The sequence below is a fragment of the Nyctereutes procyonoides genome, unplaced genomic scaffold (assembly GCF_905146905.1).
Source record: "Nyctereutes procyonoides isolate TBG_1078 unplaced genomic scaffold, NYPRO_anot_genome, whole genome shotgun sequence".
NCBI classification, from domain to species: Eukaryota; Metazoa; Chordata; class Mammalia; order Carnivora; family Canidae; genus Nyctereutes; species Nyctereutes procyonoides.
In genome coordinates, this window is record NW_026575126.1 from 71,356,361 (window position 1) to 71,371,553 (window position 15,193).

The 15,193-nt window shown below is 40.2% G+C and overlaps 1 protein-coding gene across 1 annotated transcript in view; it reads left to right on the top strand.

The window, feature by feature from the left end:
* POM121C (POM121 transmembrane nucleoporin C) overlaps nucleotides 1-15,193 on the top strand; it is a 26,808-nt gene continuing 11,615 nt past the window's right edge. Inside the window, exons 1-5 of the mRNA XM_055339634.1 lie at nucleotides 1-606; nucleotides 1,756-1,971; nucleotides 2,268-2,426; nucleotides 4,076-4,156; nucleotides 6,289-6,460. Coding sequence (XP_055195609.1) covers nucleotides 35-606; nucleotides 1,756-1,971; nucleotides 2,268-2,426; nucleotides 4,076-4,156; nucleotides 6,289-6,460 — 1,200 coding nt within the window. The 5' untranslated portion in view covers nucleotides 1-34. The remainder of the gene's footprint in view (nucleotides 607-1,755; nucleotides 1,972-2,267; nucleotides 2,427-4,075; nucleotides 4,157-6,288; nucleotides 6,461-15,193) is intronic.

Below are 15,193 nucleotides of genomic sequence, written 5' to 3' on the forward strand. Positions count from 1 at the left end.
GATATTTAAGTCTTCTCCGCGGCGCGGAGCCGCGATGTCTCCGGCGGCTGCGGCGGCTGGCGGAGGCGAGCGGCGGCGGCCGATAGCGAGCGTCAGGGACGGCCGGGGCCGGGGAGGGGGCTGCGGCGGCCCGGCCGGGGCGGTGGTCCTCGGCCTGTCGCTGTTCGGCCTCGTGCTGTACCTGGTGCCGGCGGCGGCGGCGCTGGCCTGGCTGGCCGTGGGGGCCACCGCGGCCTGGTGGGGACTGAGCCGCGAGCCCCGCGGTTCGCGCGCCCTTTCCTCTCTCGTTCGGAACGCGCGGCGTCAGCGGCCCCTGCACGTCTCGCCTCCGGCTAAGTCGGCGGTGAACGGAAACCTCCTAGAGTCGCGGACCCTGCTCGAAGGACCGGACCCCGCCGAACTGCTCCTCATGGGCAGTTACCTGGGCAAGCCCGGCCCCCCGCAGCCTGCACCCGCCCCGGAGGCCAGGGACCTACTGGAGAGGCCTGGCCGCCGCCGAACACCCGCTCGCGCCGCGCCGCCTGCGCCCTCGGCCCATCTTGTGCACCACACTCACCCCTCTCTCCCCACTCCTCTTCTCCGACCCCCTAGGAGGCCTTCCCACCGGTAAGATACGCCCATCTTCCCCACACCCTCCTCTCTGTTGACCGGCTTTGAATGGAGGGCTTGATTTTTAAATCCGATTTTCTGTTTCGTTAAGTCCAAAGTGGACTCTGTATCGCTTTGTCCTCTTGAAACACCTTGGTGTGGGTCAACCGTCCCGCCTGCCCTCCTTGAGCCTTTGGAATGAGATGTGATGCCAGAGCTGCTTCTTTTTTTTTTTTTTTTTTTTTTTTTTACAGTTTTTAAAACTGAATTTTAGTATAGCATTTAGAAGAATACTTGATAAACTACTAAAATATCCCTGCTTCTGGTGAAAGTATCTATGCCTTTCGAGAGTAGTTATATAGTATATTTTGTTACATTTTTCCTTTAAACCAACAGGAGCAATTACTTCAGTTAGTCAAGCTCAAAGAGGTGTTCCCGGAAGACCGCTCTTTGATAAAACTTGATTGTCAAAGAGGCAATCCCATTTACCTCCAATAGCTGAGCATTACAAAAGAATACAAAACTGGTGAAAATATTAGGTTATCAATAACTATATTTAGTTGAAAGATGAACTTTAGGTGTCAGAAATGTTTGAATTTGGGTGTATATTACTTATGACTCAGCATAAAAGATTGAAAAGACTTAAGAATTCTTGAAAAGTTCCTCCTTGCATGTCCTAACACGCACTTTTCTTCCATTGCAGTTTTACATGTGTAGGCAGGGTTTTCAATTTCCCTCGCAAAATTGTCGAAGTCCATTGGGACAGCTGTTAAGCAGCTGCTGCTGTTCATCCTTAGATGGAATGGGAAACCATTGCCATAAAAATGCTTTGTTTTGTGTGGCTCAAAAAGCAGTTTAAGGGGCTCCTGGGTGGCTCAGTTGGTTGAGCGCCTTACTCTTGATTTCTGCCTGGGTCCTGATCTCAGGGTGGTGAAAGTGTCTGCATCAGGCTCTGTGTGATCAGGGCACAGTCTGCTTGCCATTCTCTCTCCCTCTCCCTCTGCCCCTCTCTTAAGTGTGCTCGCTTTCTCTAAATAAAAACCTTTTTTTAAAAAAAAACAGCTTAAGCTTTCTGGAAGATAACCCACATGATTCTTTAGTAATTTACATTTTCTGCCATTCTTTCAGGCTTCTTTGTTTTTATAACATGTCTCCCATTCTCCATAGGGATTGTGGGACTTTATCAAACCGGTTTGTAATAACACCTCGAAGACGATACCCAATCCAGCAAGCCCAATATTCCCTTCTGGGGGTACTTCCTACAGTGTGCTGGAATGGTTATCACAAGAAGACTGTGCTATCTGCTCGTAATTCCAAAATGGTGTGCAGCCCAGTGACAGTGAGGATTGCTCCTCCAGATAGTAAATGGATTCGTTCACCAATGTGAGTGTTACTGCTGGCAGAATAAATTCCTGTTTATTTCCACTTACTCTTCCACATCTGTTCCTCTAACAAAACAACTATGAAACGAAAAAGGGAAGAAGCTGCTTATTTGAATCAGAAATCCCTAGTTTTTTGTTTTGTGTGGGACTTAATTGTAGCTTTCATTGCTAAGGGCAGTTTCTTTCATTGTATGGTTTTGCTTATTGGTTGGCTTCTGATTTCCAATGACTGAAATCTGTGCTATATGACATGGCTATTAATGTATCTCAATGCCAGAATCTTGTTTTTCATTATAGACCAGAGCAGACAATCAACTCAACGCTGTCCTCACCATCAAGTAATGCCCCAGATCCATGTGCAAAGGAGACCGTACTGAGTGCCCTCAAAGAGAGGAAGAAAAGGACAGTGGAGGAGGAAGATCAAATATTTTCTGATAGCCAGGAAAATAAAAGAAGGTAACAGGCCCTGCAGAGTACTAAATAGGCCACCCACACAGACTCCTGTGATTTGTTGAAATACAGATCACTCCCAAAAAGCAGAGACTAACTCCACAGTTTGTGAGCCTCAGTGGGTGCCCTTCTTTGGCTTCCATGGAAGAGCTTAGTAACAAGGGCTTTAATGCTGTTAGTTTCCTGCAGTACAGGTTAAATTTTATAACTTAACTTTTCCATAAGCTGACAGCTATTAGCAATGTTAGCCTCATACTTTTGACACAAATGTGCTCAAAGCTTTTTTTTTTTTTTCCTGAGAGAGAATGCTAAAAATCTTTCCCTGACCAGCTTGTGTTAATTACTTGGGTAACCACCATTCAAATGTCATATTTGTGCGGAAGGAAATGCTTGTCGAAGCAAAGTGAAGACTGGAATATGGTAGATTTATTGGTAATGAGACTAAACCTAATTTCATTATTTGGTTTCTGATATTTTAATGAAAATGAACCGTCTGTCTCCTAAGTGTGGAAAGAGCAGAGGTTGAAGTCACTAGTTATGATGCATAGCTTCTTATGGCTTTCCAAGAATCAGTTAAGGACTTCACTCCTCTTTTAATTCAACAGATTGAGCATCTAAGTTTGTGCCTGGGCCTGCTCCAGCATTAGGGCAGTGAGCAAGAGAGTCCCCATGGGCCTTGGATAATAAAATAAGGAATTAGAGATTGTAAGTGTATAGAGGTTTAAAAAAAAAACCACACAACAGGATCATATAACAGACTAATAAGGGAGGTTTTTTTTTTTATATATACATTGATGAAGGAAGCACTCTGAGAAGACAGTGGACCCCACTCTTGTTAAATATAACCATTGTCCTCCTCCCCATTACCTAGACCAGATTGGTCATATCCTGCAAAGTTGACTGTCTTTGATACTGCCAATGCAAAGTGAGGTAGGGAGATACTAATAAATGGAGGTGTTTTTATGTAACAAAAGAAGATCTCATGATTAGTAGAAATGACTTAAAAGTGAACAATTTGAACTAATGTCAACTGGCTAAGCAGGGGTGGCAAAGAGTGGGATGTGGCAGTGGAAGAGGGTATCATTCTTATGGTCCAAATAGGTCTCCCATATTATCCAAGTTCTAAGTTTTCTTGACCCTGGTGAGCCTAAAACAGGATTCTGTATTATCTTTCTCATGCTTGGAATAAGCAGTGATTATGGGCACCATGCATAGGCAGTTCTTACATGAGATATGTGAAATTTTTCCCTAACAGACTTATTAACCTCTAGAGCATTATGGGATGTGTGAGTTAGTCCCTAAAATGTTTTTAAAACATCTGTTTGAAAAAAAAAAATCTGTTTGTGGGTGGTAGGGTATTAAATTTGTGATTATAATACTTTGGAGAGAAGTTAGCAAGTAATACACCTGAGTAAGTTCAAAAGGTCTTGAAGCATTTTTATACTCATTATGAGGACAATCCTAGAATAAATCTACCTTTCAGAATCTTTAGGATTTGAAGCAGCCTTTTTCTTGTCTAGCATAGAACCTATATGCTATAGAAATAGTGTAAGAAAAAAAAAAGAAATAGTGTAAGATTATAGAAATATGAGAAGATACTCTAAAGAAAAAAAAACTGTCATTTCATTTAATTGAGGGTTTTTTATTTGTCACAGGCGCCATGATAGCAGCGGGAGTGGACATTCAGCATTTGAGCCCCTGGTGGCCAACGGAGTCCCCGCTTCTTTTGTGCCTAAGTATGTGAGAATCCATCTGAATGAGGTAGACTGGGGAAGGGCACGGTTGGAGCTGTTGTCTTGTAGATTTTCCTCTGTGTTGGTTGTATTGCTTTATTAGTCCAGGTACAAATCTGTGATAGAGCAACATTTTAAGTCACGTCCCATAATAACTATCATCTAATTTCTTTTAGTACTTTTTCATTAATATGGATAAAAAATATGGTACAGCTAAGAGTTTGTAAATATATTTCATAACTATGTAATAAACAGGTTTGTGCAAAGGTTAAAGTGCAACAGTATGAAATTTAAGATAAATGTTAAGTTTGTACGTTTGAGTTTGTTTATTTATTTATTTATTTATTTATTTATTTATTTATTTATTTATTTTAAGATTTTATTTATTCATGATAGACACACAGAGAGAAAGAGGCAGAGACACAGGCAGAGGGAGAAGCAGGCTCCATGCAGGGAGTCTGACGTGGGACTCGTTCCTGGGTCTCCAGGATCAGGCCCTGGGATGAAGGTGGGACTAAACCACTGAGCCACCCAGCTGCCCCTGTATGTTTGAGTTTAAATACATTTAAGAGTTGGATGAGAAGGAAAGTGGCTTATGAAAAGATTTGTGGTAACTTACATCCTTATTGAGTCAGGAGGATGATAAGGCTGCCAAAAGAGCTAATGTGCTTTTGGTCTGTGCTGATAGGAGAACAGAGACTAGAATGGAGCAAGTGAGGGGTAATTGTGCTTTCCTCAATTATGTTCAGATTGTCCATGCAGTGTTGTGTTTGGGTCGAAGATGTAAGAGGATAAACACAACCTGACCTGTGTTCTGAGTGAGTGAAGCAGTTGTAAAATGTTACAGGGTGGTGGTGTTTGAGTGGATTTTGAAAGTATAAAGTATCGATCCAAGGGGAAAAAAATATGAAGGGGAGTTAAGGGAATGAGGGAGGGAAGGATAATGGTCTCCAGAAACCTAAACAGCAGTTGCATGAAGAAAAGGCCAACAGTTGTTTGATTTGGCTCCAAACAGATGCCCAGGTGAACTATAGGTGGAAGTTAGAGGAAATACATTTTGAGTGTAAGAATAAATTAGCCTGTAGTTAATATTCATTACTATAGGAGAAAGTGAGTTGTCTACATTGTAACAAAGATTAGGTAACTATTGTAAAGGAACGATGTTTCAGTTGGAAGCTTAGAAAAACTGGTTGGATTCTCTCTCTCTCTCTCTTTTTTTTTTTTTTTTTTTTTTTTACGATAGTCATACAGAGAGAGCGAGAGAGGCAGAGACACAGGCAGAGGGAGAAGCAGGCTCCATGCACCGGGAGCCTGACGTGGGATTCGATCCCGGGTTTCCAGGATCGCGCCCTGGGCCAAAGGCAGGCGCCAAACCGCTGCGCCACCCAGGGATCCCATGGTTGGTTTCTCTTAGCTCTGATTTTTTTAGTAGGTTTATTGAGGGATAATTGACAGATTGTGCTTTTTTTAAAGTGTACAATTTGGGGATCCCTGGATGGCTCAGTGGTTTGGCGCCTGCCTTTTGCCCAGGGCGTGATCCTGGAGTCCCGGGATCGAGTCCCATGTCGGGCTCCCAGCGTGGAGCCTACTTCTCCCTCCTCCTGTGTCTCTGCCTCTCTTTCTCTCTCTCTCTCTATATATATATGATGAATGAATGAATGAATGAATGAATGAATGAATGAATAAATAAATAAATAAATCCTTAAAAAATAAATAAATGAAGTGTACAATTTGATAAGTTCTGACGTGTATACACCTGTTATACCATCGCTATAGCCAAGGTAATAAACGTAACGGTCACCTTCAAAAGTTGCCCCATGCCCATTAGTAACACCTCCCTCCAGTCCTGCCCCCATCCCCAGGCATCCATTAATCTGCTTTTTGTCACTGTAGATTAGTGTGCATTTTTTTCTAGAATATTATATAAGTGAAATCATGCATTTAATTTTTAAAATATTTGTCTTTCCCTTCCTGGCTTTGTCTGAGCTACTTAGCTGAAATGGTAACTATAGTATTAAGAGCTTCATTTTTTTTTTTATTGAGTTTATTTAAGAAATGTTTTGTGACCATGGATGAAGCCTTAAAAGAATGTTGCCTTAAATAGCACAGCTCACTGTCTTTTTCTTTTTTATTAGGCCTGGCTCTCTGAAGAGAGGTCTCAATTCCCAGAGCTCAGATGACCACTCGAATAAGAGATCTCGCACCTCTTCCATGAGCTCCTTGACGAGCACGTACACAGGTGGCATCCCTAGTTCCAGTCGCAATGCCATTACTAGTTCTTACAGTTCTACTCGAGGTTTCTCTCAGGTATGTTCATCTTGGTGCATGGGAGAAAGGTGTTCTGAGCATTAATTAATTGATTAGCCAGTGTTTACTAACCTCATTCCATCCTTCAGATATTAGGATTACCTCTGAGCTAAAAGAAGGTACAGATCCTCAAATGGATGCTTAGACCCAGGGGACAAAATAGAAATCCCAGAAGATAAACCAGTTCATGTGGGGACACCTGATGCCAAACAGCCAGTATTCCAGATAAATGAACAAAGGATGAATAATTCAGTAAATAATACTAATTTGATTGAAAAGGTAGATTCAGTCTAAATTGCACTGAGTCGTGAAATTCATCTTATTGTCATTGAGAATTTAGTGAAAGTTTTTTAAATATTGTAATTTTTAAAAATTCTTTTTTAGAAAAAAATTACTCTTTCTTAGAGAATATAGTATGGCCTAGGGAACCGAGCAAGCTTTGCTACCAGACAGATTCAGATTCACATTTTAGTTCTGACACTTAGTAGCTATAGGGCTTTGGGCAGGTAAATCACTTCAACTTATCTTTTCTCATCTCCCAAGGATTATTATAAAATAAAGATTGTAGGTAATGCTTAAAAAATATCCATTACAGTACACGTCAGTAAGCGGGTACTCTATATATAGTAGCTAGAAAAAAAATGAAGTGTGCATGGAAGAAGAGTTTGAGAGAAGAATGCTTTTGAGATAAGGTAATCCAGAAGAATTTTACAATAATGTAAATGAAAGATGAAGGCCTAAGCCTGAGCAGTTCTAGGAATAACACCACAACAGGCAGATTGAGGATAATTCTCAAGAGCCCTAGGATTTTCAGAATGGTTAATGAGTACTGGCTTCAACTTAGTCACCAGCCATATTGACCCTTAACAAGAGAATCAGCCTGTCTTTTGAAGCCAGGCACTGACTTCTTTGTAGTTTATGAAACTTTATGAAAGTCCTGGATGGCATCTTCTTCCAGTATAGGCTCTCTGTCTTGAAATTCCCGTTGTTTGCTGTAGCCCCTTTAATTAATGATCTTAGCTAGATCTTGTGGATGACCTACTGCAGCTTCTACATCAGCCCCTGCTGCTTCCCCTTGTTAGGGAGATGTCTTCTTACCTCACTGAGTCAGCCTCTACTAGCTCCAGACTTCTCTCCTGCAACGTTCTCACCTCTCAGCCTTCATGGAATTAAAGGGTTAGGCTTTGCTCTGGTTTAGGCTTTGGCTTAAGGCAATGTTGTGGCTGGTTTGATCTTCTACCCAGACCACTCAGACTTTCTCCAGATCAACAATAAGGCCTTTTCACTTTATCATTCATACATTCCTTTTTTTTTTTTTTCATTCATATATTCATGTGTTCATTACAGTAGTACTTTTAATTTCCTTCAAGGACTTTTCCTTGGGGCTTACAACTTGTCTGTTTGGTGCAAAAAGCCTAGCTTTCAGCCTGATTTGGCTTTTGACCTGCCTTCCTCACTAAGCTTGCTCATTTGTAGCTTCTGATTTAACATGTGAGATGTGCAACTCTTCCTTTCAGTTGAACACTTAAGAGGCTACTATAAGGGTTGTCAACTGATATAATTGCAGCGTTGTAGTCTTTCAGCAAATAGGCCAGAAGAGAGGGAGAGAGATGGGAGAACTGCCAGTTAATGGGACAGAGCACACATATTTATCAGTTAAGTCTGCCACCTTTTAAAGGTGTGGTATGTGGCTCCTCAAAATAATTACAATAGTAACATCAAGGATGACTGATCACAGATCACCCTAACAAAGGGAATAATAATAAAAAGTTGGAAATATTGCAACACTTAATCAAATGTGAGACAGAGATAGGAAGTGAGCGAATGCTGTTAGGAAAACGCCACCAATAAGCCTTGCTTGAAGCAGAGTTGCCACAAACCTTCAATTTGTTCAAAACAGCAACATTTGCAAAGTACAATAAAACAAAGTATGTCTGTACTCATCTATTCTTAAAATCTTTTTATTATGTCAAATTTCAAATGCATACAAAAGGAAAGGGAATCTAATGGACATCCCTATAGCTTCACTAGTTAGTTACTAGCATTTTGTCTTATTTCATCAGTCCATCCCCACCCTGTTTTTGCTCTGGAGTTGCGTTTTACAGTAAATTACAAACCTGTTATTTCTTCAGTGTGTTTTATTATTTTTTTATTTTTATTTTTTTTAAGATTTTATTTATTCATGAGAGAGAGAGAGAGGCAGAGACATAGGCAGAGGGAGAAGCAGGCTCCATGCAGTGAGCCTGACGTGGGATTTGAACCTGGGCCTCCAGGATCATGCCCTGGGCTGAAGGCAGGCACTTAACCGCTGAGCCACCCAGGAATCCCTCTTCAGTGTGTTTTAAAACTTTTTTAAACATTAATGACCACAGCACCATTATTCCTCCTAAACAGCAATAACTTTTTTTTTTTTTTAAAGATTTATATTTAATCATTTGAAAGTGAGAAAAAGAGATCACAGTGGAAGAGGGAGGGGGAGAAGCAGACTCCCGCTGAGCAGGGAACCCAATGCGGGGCATCATCCCAGGACCCTGAGATCATGACCGGAGGCTCATGCTTAACTGACTGAGCCACCCAGTTGCCCCAATAATTTTTTAATATTAGTTAGTATTGCTCCATGTTCAGATTGCCCATGTTATCCTAAACTTATTACAGTTCCTTTGTTTGAATGAGGGACCAAACATCAATTCTTTTACATTTGGTTTCTTAGACTCTCTGAATCTGTAATACTACTATTTTTTTTAATGCCTTTAAAAAAAAAAAAAAACTGGATCATTTTGTTCTGTGGAATTTCCCACATTCTGGATTAATTTTCTGTCATTGTGGCATCGTTTTAACATGTACAGGATCCCCTATGTTTGTAAACGGGAAGGTGAGTCCTGAGGCGTGATTAGATTCGAGTTATTTGGCAGAGCATTGCACAGGTGATACTCTGTACTTGTGATTGCATCACCCCAGGAGTGCATGAGGTCTAGCTGCCTCCCTTTTTGGAGGTTAGTAATGATCCCTGAGCTCAGCTGTTTTCAGTCCGATTCTTCCATTTTAAGTTCTCTGTTTTTCATTTGATTTTAGCAGCCATATATCATCTTTGCCTAGGTCCATGATTTTATTAGGTTGTAAGATGGTGGTAATCTGATTCTCTTGTTCTCTCTGCATGTATTAAAATTCTATACAGTAGAATGTGCCGTTCTGGTGGATTATGCAACTCTAGATCCTTGTGGTCATGAGTTCAGGTCGCACATTGGATATAGTGATTACTTAAAAATAAAATCTGTTTTAAAAAAAAATTGTTCTGGGGTGCCTGGATGGCTCAATTGGTTAAGCATCTGATTCTTGATCTCAGCTCAGGTCTTGATCAGAGAGTCATGAGTTCAAGCCCCACCTTGGGCTCCATGCTGGGCATGGAGCCTACTGCTACAGGGCTGGATCTCACAACCCTGAGATCATGATGTGAACCAAAATCAAGAGTCATTCAACCACTGAACCACCCAGGTGCCCCATATTTGTGTCTTTTATGAGTGAGTTTGGGCAGATTTTCACATATTAGAGAAACATTCCAAATGAACTAAGTATTTAAATGTAAAATAAAAACCATAAAAGTGTTTGCAAAAACAGGCTTCTCATGCATTGCTGTTGGGAATGTCAATTTATACAGTTCTCTGGAGAGCAGTATGGCAGTAATTATCAATATTAGAGATGTATGTGCCTTTTGATCCAGTAGGTTTGCTTTTAGGAGTTAATTCTCTTTGTATGCTCAAGAGTATATAGGAGGGTGTTGATTGTAGCATTTTAATAGCAGAAGCTTGGAAACAATGTAAATATATCTTGGGGAGGGGGACTGGTTAACGGTATTTCCATAAGTTTTATAAGCTACATACAATACTATATGTAACTATCAAAAAGAATAAGGTAGCTTAATAGGCACTGGTGTGAATTCAAAAATACAGAACAAAAGCAAGGTGCGGAACTGTGTATATACTGTCCTCTGTTATTTGTGCGACTGGTTTCTTTAATCTTTTAACATGCATAGAATAATTTTGAGACATTTTATTAGAAACCAGGAGTAACTATGAGGTTTCTACCTCATAGAAAACTTTTTACTGTGTACTCTGCTCCTTGGAGTTTATGACATGTGCTGCAAGTACTGCTTTGCTTTTCCTGGTTTCAAAAAGTTTTTAAGGGACCCTGAGTGGCTCAGCAGTTGAGTGTCTGCCTTCGGCTCAGGGCATGATCCTGGATCTGGGGATCGAAGTCCTGTATCGGGTCCCTGTGAGGAGCCTGCTTCTGCCTCTATGTCTCTGTATCTTTCATGAATAAATAAATAAAATCTTTAAAAAGGGGGGGGGTTAGGTGTAGATAGCTGTTAAGTAAGATAAAATTAAAAAAAAAAAAAGGTAAGATAAAATTCCCCTGTTCTTGGGGTGCCTGGGTGGCTCAGTCAGCTAAGCAGCTGCCTTCAGCTCAGGTCATGATCTCCCTGGGATCAGGCCCTGAGTCAGGCTCCCCGCTCATCAAGGAGTCTGCTGCTTCCTCTCCCTCTCCCTCTATGTGTGTACTCTCTGTCTCTCAAATAAAATCATTAAAAAAAAAAATTTCCCTATCCTGGCTGTCCCAGTCTTCATCCCATAGGTAGGTACCTGTTGTTAACATTTGTACTATGTGTGCAAATAGATAATACACAGAATTTTTTTTTTAAGATTTATTTATTTATTCAGAGAGAGAGAGAGAGGCAGGGACAGGCAGAGGGAGAAGCAGGATCCATGCAGGAAGCCCGACGTGGGACTCAATCCTGGGTCTCCAGGATCACACCCTGGGCTGCAGGCGGCACTAAACCACTGCACCACTGGGGCTGCCCAGTACACAGAATTTTTTGGTCTGTGTTACACAAATGGGATCATTACATTATATGCTTTTTTTGTCTTTTTGATCACATATTGCATAGCATTCTGTGTCAAATCTATATTGAAAAACATTTTTAAATTAGAGTATAATGTAGAAAAATAAGTATCATAAGTGTACAGTTCCATGTTATCACCACCTAGGTCAAATAATCATTTTCAACACCCAGAAGCCCCTCTCATATCTCCTCCTTCCTTCTTGAGTATTAGCACTATATAGTCTTACCTATTTTTAAACTTTATATAAATGGAGACCAGCATATGCTTTCTTTGTGTTTGGCTTCTTTCACCCACTGTTTTTCCTTATGAGATGCATCTAGCATCCAAGTTGTTGCATGTAGCAGCAAGTCTTATTCTGTGTTCATTTTCTTTATGTGAATATACCATAATTAATTTTTCCTCCTGTTGGACATTTGGATTTCCATATGCATAATGTTGCTATGAATATTCTTGTGTTAAGTCTTTTGGTAAACATACATAAAGTATGTGTAATATTCAGTTGTAGTAGATGTTAAATCATTTTTTAAAGTTGTTTCATTTGATACTCTTACCAGTACAGTATGACGTTTTGTTCCTGTGGTTATACATCCTCACTAACACTTGGTGTCTCCAGTCTCTTTAATGACCCATTCCAACGGGTGTGAAGTATTTCGTTGTGGTTGTAATTTATGGTTATAATTGTAATTGTTGATTGCTAATGAAATAGAAGTGTGAACTGTTCATTGGCCATTCGTACTTCCTTTCTGATTTATAGAAATTCTTTATATATTCTATATATAAGCTCTCTATAAATTGTGTTAAATCACTGTTCTACTCTGTCTCACCGCTTCATTTTCTTCACTTTACACTTATGGTTAATGTATTGTGTGCATTGTATAGGAATTATTTATCTACTTAAAGTCATGATGATATTATACTACCTTCTAGAAGCTTTATTCTTTTTCTTTTACATTTGGATCTGTAATCCACCTAAAGATGATTTTTGTATATGGTGTGAGGTAGCGATCAAAATTAGTGTTTTTTCATATAAATATCCACTTGACTTAGCAACATTTTCTTTTTTCTTAGCAACATTTATTGAAAGAATGGACCATCCCTTGCCTATTGCTCTGTAGCACTGCCTTTGTTATAATTTAAATGTCCATAATACATGGATTATTTCTAGATCTGTTCCATTGGTCTATTTTTGTGCCCTATACCCATCTTTTTTTTTTTTTTTAAGATTTTATTTATTTATTCATGAGAGAGAGAGAGGCAGAGACACAGGCAGAGGGAGAAGCAGGCTCCATGCAGGAAGCCTGTGGGACTCGACCCCTGGACTCCGGAATCATGCCCTGAGCCAAAGGCATCTAGATGCTCAACCAGTGAGCCACCCCGGTGTCTCCCCATCTTTTTTTTTACCCTGTGCCACATAGTCTTTTAGTTTTGATGTGTAGTAGAATAAGACATCCAACTTTCTTCTCTCCTTCCTCTTCAGAATTGTCTTGGATCTTGACCTTTTGCATTTCCTTGTCAGTTTAGAATCAGCTTGTCAGTTTCTATCAAAAGAAAGGACACTTGTTGAGATATTAAGATTGCCTTTAATCTACCAATTATTTTAGAGAGATGATATTTTTTACATGTTGAATCTCCCAATCCATGAACATGGGATATCTTTCATTTCTCTCTCTCTCTCTTTTTTTTTTTTTTTAAGATTTTATTCATTCAAGAGAGAGACAGAGAGAGGCAGAGACATAGGCTGACAGAGAAGCAGGCTCCTCACAGGAAGCCCGATATGGGACTCAATCTTAGACCTCAGGACCATGCCCTGAGCCAAAGGCAGACACTCAACCCTTGAACCACCCAGGGATCCCTCTTTTATTTCTTTATATCATCTTTAACTGCTCCGTGTAGTGGTCCTACATATTAAACTTATTTCTAGATATATATATTTTTTGATGCTACTATAAATAGTATGTTAAAATCTGTTGCTGATGTACACAAATACAACTGATTATTATATTCAGAAAATTTGCTAAATTCCATAATATTCTTTTGTATATTTTTTAGGATTTTTGTATGTACATCATGTTGTCTACAATGACAGCTTCTTTTTTTCTTTTTCTTTTTCCTATCCTTATATTATTGGGGACTTACTATATTTGGTTAAGACCTGAAGTACAATGTTAAATAGAAGTGATAGCAAACATCCTTGTTTTTCCTGATCTCAAAGGGAGTGCTTTCCTCATTTCTTGTTCTATATGCTGTTTGGTATAGGGTTGGTTTTTTGTTTTTTGAGGGTTTCTGTAAGATTTATTTCAGAGAGAGAGTGTGCCTCAAGGTCAGGATGGGGGAGGGAGAGAGAGTCTCAAGCAGATGTTGCACGAGTGCAAAGCCCATTGTGGGGCTCAGTCCCACAACCCTGAGATCACAACCTGAGCCAAAACCAGGAGTTGGCCACTGAACTGACTGAGCCACCCCAGCACCCCTGATACAGGTTTTTTGTAGATAGGAAGTTCCTTTTTCAAATTTTTGAGATTTGCTTTGTGGCCCAGCACATGTTCAGTTTGGTAAATGTTTCAGCTTCATTTGAGAAATTTTATAAAGTGCTCACTTATGATTTATATTCCTTGGAATTTGTCATGTGGCTTGATGTCTTTTGATGGTTTTGAAACACCTCAACCATTTTCTTTTCAGATGTTGTTCTGCCCTATTTTCTTTCTTTTCTTGGTGTCCAGGACACGTTAGACCTTTTCTGTTGGTCCCATTTCTGTCTGTGTTTCCCATCCTTTTGTCTCCTCACCTCCAGTACTTCCCTGGTTCAGTTTACAGATTTTCTTTAGCTTTGTGCTATTTTAGCTGATCCATCACATTCTTAAAGCATTATTGTTATCTTTCTTAGGCTTATCTGCCAGAATTTTCCATGTTGTCATTTAAAGTATTATAATAATATTCCAAAGTCTTGTTCAGTAACTCCGGTATTTGAATCTTCTGTGATCTATTTCTGATGCCTGCTTTTTTCCTCTGGGGGATTGAGTGAGTACTACTTTCTTATATACTTGATTTTTGTTGTTGCTTTTTTATGTTAGACATTGGGGAAAAAAATGTAATGGTGACTTGAAGCTCTGAATGATGGTATCTTTCTCCAGAGAGGTTTTGCTTTTTTATTTTACCTCTGGCAGTAGCTAGGATAGGGGCAGATTACTTCTGTCTGGGTGGACTTGACATGATTCTGAGGTGGTTGTCGGTTCTTATGAGGGTTTATTTCTGATTTCCCCTGTATCCCCACTTGTAGTCTTGGGAATCCAAAAGAAAAGCTTTAGGTCTGGTTAGGGCCCCTATACTTTGGAAAGCCCTGAATTCATTTTTGTCTTTCCAACCATGTGAGACTGCCAAAAGCTTTTCTCAAGCTCTCAACTGCAGCTTTTAATTTTGGAAATGGCAGTCACCATGAGAGAAAAAGGGAGACCTAAAGGTGAGAGCTCACCCCTTGGCTCCTCTTCTCATCTCTGTGATGTCTCACCACCCTAGTTAGCTCTTCCTTACTGCCATGCCTTCACACGGTTGGAGCTCACACCTTCTTCAGCATTTGCTATCATCCCTAGCAGGAGTGTGGCTCTTGAACAACACAGCCACTGCCTGAAAGAGGGTCAGAGTTTATTATAAGTGCCCTCACTCATTGTGGAGCATGTGACCCCCTGCGGGAAATACACCCACTGATGCTAATTGCTATTTGGTGTTCTAAGTAGTGACCAGTGCCCTGTTAACGTGTGGTCTTTGCATGTAGAAGTTCTCAGAAGTAGGTCTTAGAAACAGGAGTTTAATATGAAAGTTCTTTATGTTGAAACTTCTCTTA